Source organism: Pyxicephalus adspersus, chromosome 11 (genome assembly GCF_032062135.1).
Source record: "Pyxicephalus adspersus chromosome 11, UCB_Pads_2.0, whole genome shotgun sequence".
In the NCBI taxonomy this organism is placed as follows: domain Eukaryota; kingdom Metazoa; phylum Chordata; class Amphibia; order Anura; family Pyxicephalidae; genus Pyxicephalus; species Pyxicephalus adspersus.
Window position 1 is genome coordinate 1,365,066 of NC_092868.1, and position 6,954 is coordinate 1,372,019.

The window sequence follows — 6,954 nt, forward strand, 5'->3', positions numbered from 1 at the left end:
GCGGTCATGTGACGGTGTGGTGTCCCCGGTGCGGTCATGTGACATCCTTTCCTCTCTCCCAGATGTTGCTGTCCCTGAAGAAGTCGATGGCTCCGGTCCTCAGTGACGTGACGGTGGAATGGGTCTTCCCGGAGTGCACCGAGGTTCTCATCTCTCCGGTCAGCTCCAGCTTCCTGTTCCCTGGGGACCGGCTGGTGGGCTACGGCGTGCTGTGCAACACCGCGCGCTACATGTCCAATCCACGCACCGTGAGTGGGGTCACTGGCCAGGAGGGGGTAATATTGGGAATGTGTAGGGTGGGTCTGGGTGATGCCGGGTGTCACCGTACAACACTGGGAGCATGATTGTTATACACAGGGATCCCCCCAATATCTCCGGGACAGAAGCAGATCAGAGGTGGTGACTACCAGGCCCATAGGAGGTTTGATCCCCACTTCCTGTCCCAGTGACACCCACCAGGACAGGTGAGGTAAGTCTCCCCAATTATTCCCAGGAATGATTCTCTTGCTTTCCCCGGCAGGACAAGAGGCGGAGATACAGCATGATGCATTCCCAGGAATCCGGCAGCTCCGTCTTCTTCCAGTCCCAGGATTCATCCGGAAGTGGCGGGTCCAGGGGTCACCAGGATAGCGGCCTCCCATCGGAACACAGCACGGAATTCCTGGACACTAAAGAGGACCTGTCTGGGGATCACGATGGGGGTAGGTGGTCAGAAGCAGCATGGTGACTCAGTGGTTAGCAGTCCGGCCTTTGCAGCGCTGGGTCCCAGGTTGGAATCTCGGCCAGGGCTCTATCTGCATGGAGTTTGTAGGTTCTCCCCGTGTTTGCGTGAGTTTCCTCCTACATCCCAAAAACATGCAGTGAGGTTCATTGGCCCCCCTTAGACTGTGATAATTACTATGGGGGGGGGGGCATTAGATTGTGAGATCTGAGGGACAGCTAGTCACATGACTATGGGCTTTGTACAGCGCTGCATAATATGTCGGTGCTATATAAATACTGTGTAATATTATTAAGCCATGGCCCTCCACCCCCATATCTATCCCCAATGATTTTGGATAACTGGGCCCTGGGTGAGGTTTGGCCCCTTCAGTGTAAATGTTGCTGTTGGGTGAATGTAGCAAAATTAAATGTTTGGAGATGGGTGAATGATAGGTGAGTTGTTCGGAGAATGTTCTACAAACCTGATGTGTAACGCAAACATCAATGAAGTCTACAGGAGGTGAATCTTCCACGGAAAGAAATAAATGTTCTGTTTTATAAGGAAATATCCATAGAACAACCAATACTTTATGTGAAAGATTCACCTCCCACCCAGCATTCACCTTTAAAAAACTTCCAAGAACATTCAAACCCCTATGTGCAAGACACACCTATGACCCAACATTCACCCACCTTTATAGATTGTTCACCCAACTTCCAAGAACAATTTATCCCTAGTGTGGAAGATTCACCTCTGACCCAACATTCACCCACGTTCATAGATTATTCACCTAATTTCAAAGAACATTCAATCTGTTGTGGAAAACCCAGTCCATCCAACATTCACTCACCTTCAAAGCAAGTTCAACTAGACTTTAGGAACATTCAGTCCTTAAACTGGAAGATTCACCACTCCCCCAACATTCACCCAATTTCCAAGACCATTCACCTCTTTGGGGACCAGATCTAGGCATATTGGTTCATCTCCAGTGAATTGCTTTCACCCTGGAAAGATCGGTTGAACCCAAAAAATATTGTTTGGAGTGTTCGTGAGCTTTGGGTGAATGCTGCAATATTCACACAGTGAATTCCTTGGATCTGCACTGAGGGGAAGAGTAAAGTGCAGTCACTGTGCAGGGCCCCAGGTCTGGGTGGGGGAGGGGTGACCTGCGCCCATCTCTGAATTTCCATCTTTCTCCTGCAGCCTCGGATTGCAGTTTCCAGCGCCGGGCGTACAGCACCAGCCAGATCGCCGACCACCAACCCCTGCCCAGGGTGCACACCACCAGCGACCCCAACACCATGCCAGAGAAGAGCGCCCCCTGCCGCATACAGATCACCGACAACACCGACGGGCAGGAGACACAGGTAAGTCACACCTGTAGGTCACATGATTTATATCCCCCCCCAACCTCCACCCAACACTGGGCACGGGGTCGGGATCCCCCTACAAGGAGCCCTCATGGCTGTACTCATGTGGGCAGCAAGGGGCCAGCCTGGGGTACATATAGGGACAGCCTGGGGCATCTGCTGTACTTCCCCATGGTGGAGTCTTACTTCTCTAGCTGTGTACAGGGATGGGGATGACACTTCTCATTACAGGTGGAGCCAGGAACGTGAGATGTCCCAGAAAATGGTAGTGGGGACACAAGGGGGCGCTCTTCCTGACCTCTGAAAATGCTGCATGCCTGGCTGTGGCTCCAGCACTTTGTGGGTCATTGAGACTCCCCCTCCCCCCAGCAAACAATTCGTTTTAGTCATGGAAATCCTGCGCAAGCTGCGCATCAAATGCATCGTAAATATCACGTTTTAATATCGCAAGTTAATAATTCAATTCAGATTATGTGGCCCCCCAGATGATTTGGCTGTACCCCTCACCCCACCAGAGCCCGCCCTGATGGTCCTCAGATTTGGCCAAAAGTGCCCAGCGACTGCGATAAAATTTCCATCAGCCGCGTGAAGCTCGGTGCGAATTTTACCTCTCAGATTGCCTTTCTCTATTTTCCTACCCCTGGGGAGGGTTTATAGGGGGGTAAATTTATCTTTAAAATGGTAGCTGTAATCCCTGGACGCCGCTTTGCTGTCCCCCTCCCCACCGCTCATCACCCCCAGCACGGCGTGAAAATGGGGCAATCGCACTTCCAAACCGACATTCCCAGTCACCATGGCAACACAGCTCAGGATAAAGATTCTCCGAACATCTCAATGGTGGCGCTGAAATGCAAAAGAGAAAATTTTGTGCTCACATCGCCCATGTGGATGCCCTGTGAGGATGAACCGTCTGTGCTGGCACAGCTGCTCCTGCTGATTAAGATATTATCAGTTTATTCTCAGAATTCGGAAACAAATGCCAGTGGCAGAAATTCTCTCAGACGCTTAACCCCAATTTCCAGGCGTTTTGTGTAATTAGTGAACGAGCGAGCAGCAATTAGTCCGGCAGAGAGGAACCCTCAGGGGAATCTTGGCTCCTGCTGCCTCTGCAGACCCCGGCGGTCTCTGCTTATATCTGGGGGCCCCGACAGAGACTCTGGAGCTCTGAAAACAGGAAAATAAAGGGCAACTCCAATCACTACAAATATTTCCAAAAATGTCAAAGAATTATTTTTGGATTTATAAGATTATACGAAACCCTGGCCCTAACCCTCATTCTGGCCAAATACCCATTTGGGCCGGACTCTCATCATGTCCAAACCTTCATCCCAGCCCAACCCTCATCTCGGCCCAACACCCATCCCGGCCCAACCCTCATCATGTCCAAACCCCCATCTCAGCCCAACCTTCATCCTGGCCCAACTTCCATCCTGGTCCAACCCTCATCCCCGTTCCAGGTCCAACCCTAATCATGGCCAAACCTCCATCTCGGCACAAACCTCATCCCAAACAAACCCCCAGCCCAACCCTCATCCCGACCTATCCCTAATCCCACCTGAACCCTTATGCTGGCCTAACCCTCATCCTGGTTTATCCCTCATCCTGACCCAGCCTTTATCTTGGCCCATCCATCATCCTGGCTGAACCCCTATCTCATTCCAACTTTCATCCTTTTCATCCTTCCCCAACCCTCATCATGCTTTAACCCCCATACCGGCCCTTGCTCTTCAGGACCCTCTAGATGACCTTCTGATTGGTCCTCAAAGCCATCCAGCATTCTAACCCCCACTGCCCATAGGGCCATTGTCCAACAAAAGCATTGTAGGGGTTGGGAGTCCCCCTCCACCCTAACTCCAGTTGTCTGTCCTTATTGCAAAGTTTAACAAAAATTGTAGAACCCTCAATATAAAAATAAAAATGCAGAACTGTTTTTCCCCGCTTAGACAGATTAGACGTGGGAGGCGACATCTGTTGGAGAAGGTCCCCGTTTCATGTCGATGTCTACAAATGTTCTAGTACAAAGTATGTCTGTTTTTATTTTGTCTGAAGAGTCTAAAAATATCAAAAACATTTGTTGAAGTTCCATGTCAATGATCTCACACGTTTCTAATGATGGAACGGCCTGAACGTCGGTGGGATAATCCCTCGGGAGACAAAACAGTCACCATACTCAGTGCCCGGCTTGGGTGTCACCTCCACCATGCAGCATCCTAAATCTCAAGGTCCTGGTTGTTCTTCTGGGATCTTTATAGAAGGGGAGACATTTAGGTAAAGACCAGGGGCCTGGGGCCAGATGGGATGACATCCCACCAGAGGTGATGCACCATAATGGGCCGTAAGATGGACCTCAGAGGACTTGGCTGTTCCTTGTAGCAACACTTTGTAAATCAGTGCCTGATTGCCCATGTTGTAAGAAGGAATGTATATTGTGGTCCCTTTGGGCCCTAAGCACCCGGTGACCCAGCCTATAGTCACATGGGCCATTATGGGATGGCAGGCAAGTAGTCGCCACTGCCAACACTACTGCTTGCTCCCCCTGGAATATCACTGCATTACATCTGTTGGGCGAGCTCATACAGCTTCCTTTTCAACTTGCATAAGAATCATCTGACCAGCACACCTATATGAATCCACTTTTTGGACATTCCATCCTAAAACCATGGCCTCTAATATGGAGCCCCCCAATCCTTAGCTAATAATATGGAGTCCCCCTCCCCATCTTCATCCTTGGCTAATAATATGGAATAGGTTCAGGGCCATTAGTATGGAGTTTACCCCTCATCTATGGCCATAATATGGAGCTGACCTCGTCAGGGCCATTGGTCTCAACTTGGTCCTCCTCAGGGCCGTTGGTATGGATTTAGTGCTTCTCAGGGTCATTAGTAACGAGTTGGTGCTCCTCAGGGCCATTGGTATGGAGTTGGACCCCCTCAGGGCCATTGGTATAGAGTTGGACCCCCTCAGGGCCATTGGTATAGAGTTGGACCCCCTCAGGGCCATTGGTATGGAGTTGCTGCTCCTCAGGGCCATTCGTATTGAGTTTGTTTTCCCCCCAGGGCCATTGGTATGGAGTTGGCATTCCTCAGGGGTATTAGTATGGACTTGGTCTTCCTCAGTGCCATTGGTATGAAGTTGGCAACCCTCAGGGCCATTAGTATGGAGTTGGTCCTCTTTAGGGCCATTCATATTGAGTTGCCCCTCCCCATCCTTGGTCATTAGTATGGAATTGCCTAATCCATGGCCATTTGTATAGAGTTGACTTCTCTGATCTATGGCCATTAGTATGGAGTTCCCCCCAACCCCCTCATATTGAGTTGGGTATTCTTATGGCCAGAGTTTGGGTTGTGTCTGGGGGAATTTGCCCCCTATTGGTGAGGTCAGGTATTGATGCTGGGTAAGAAGACCTGGCTCACCATTCCAATCCATCCCAAAGATGTTCAGTAGGGTTGAGGTCAATGCTGTTGATGCCACTTGTGGAATTGGGGGTGGGGGTGACAGTAAAGGAACGATTTGGCACATGAGCGTAATATAAACCACTGAGGGGCCTTGGTGGCCATAAAACTCACCCCTGATGGTAGGTATGGGCTTTTATGTTTCTCTGCTGACTCCATACCTGAAGGAAGCAGAGTCAGGAGATCGGGTAAGTTTTCAGGCTTCTATTTTATCACTAATTAGCGGAATAATGGATAGATGAGCGGAATTGAGGATTTTTTTTTCATTAACACCCCCTAAAGGCGTTACTGAAACTGCAGAAAAATCCCTCCCCCGTTCTATTCATTATTTTATAATTACTGGTGTATGTAGTGCAGACACACAAGGCTTGCAGAAACAACCACCAGACCTGGACCCCCAGCCCAGTCTGCAGGGTAATTGTCACGGAACCCCCAAATTATTGCAGAAAGATCCGGGGCTTCATCTTCCCTCCGTTTGTTTCTTTGTACAAAGTATTTCCTGCTGTTATTAAAGAGAAAGCCCGCCCTCAGTCCCATTTTACCCAATGTTACAAATTTTACAAAAACAATCAGAACCGCCATGGGCACCCCCAGTTTGTGTCCCATCTTTCAGTTCCTCTGTAATGTTCTCGCAGAGACCCCACAATCCAGCTGGCGGACGCATTTCGTGCAGCTGAATCTTCTCAACCGCGAGAGATTTTTAATAGCACTCAAAACATTTGGCCCGAAGTGATGAGCGCTCCGGTGATATTTTATTGAGGTTGGGTTTTGCCTTTAAATTTGAATCTTTGGTAGTATGAAGAAAAAGTTCACCAGTAATTATAAGGTGGTAATGGTCCTCCATGTTTTTTTTTTCTCCCTCCCATCCATCTTTTCTTGGACCCCCATCAGTCCTCCTTGTCCGTCAGTCCGTTTGTCAGCACCACAAAGATTAGGGGCGCTGGCGCTCGGCGTCCGTCCCTCCTCCAGCAAAGCTGCCTGTCATTCTGCCATGATGGGGAGTGCCCGCTGACCCCCGAGGCGGTAAAATCATTCAACACGGGAAGCCCCTCCACCCAACATGAGACCTCCCTCTCTCTGAAATCTTCTTCTGACAGCCAGCCGTTCAGCAGCCCGGGCGATCTGGGTGAGAATCTCTACAGGTCCATGTGTCTGTGTGTGGGAGACGTGCGGGGGACATTGTGCCGCCTTTTCATTGCTATGTTTTGCACTCCGGTGCTGCAAAATGGTTTTATATTACAGTGAAAAATATTCATTAAACATTTGAAATTTGAAAAAAATATTTTGCAAAAATGTGCAAAATTTTTTTTAAAAAAATTAAGAATTTTATGGAACCATTTTGTAGTTCTTGTTGCAAAGTAAAGCAAGTTTTAATAAAATTGTGTGCCGATTTGTTTATTTTATTATTTATTTAATATTATTATTATTA

At 49.0% G+C, this 6,954-nt stretch overlaps 1 protein-coding gene across 2 annotated transcripts in view; it reads left to right on the top strand.

Moving 5' to 3' along the window:
• VWA5B1 (von Willebrand factor A domain containing 5B1) overlaps positions 1 to 6,954 on the top strand; it is a 53,004-nt gene that overhangs the window by 38,868 nt on the left and 7,182 nt on the right. For both annotated transcript variants that reach the window (XM_072426072.1, XM_072426071.1), the window contains exons 12-15: positions 63 to 248; positions 521 to 701; positions 1,907 to 2,070; positions 6,417 to 6,651. In XM_072426072.1, the coding sequence (XP_072282173.1) occupies positions 63 to 248; positions 521 to 701; positions 1,907 to 2,070; positions 6,417 to 6,651 (766 nt within the window). The remainder of the gene's footprint in view (positions 1 to 62; positions 249 to 520; positions 702 to 1,906; positions 2,071 to 6,416; positions 6,652 to 6,954) is intronic.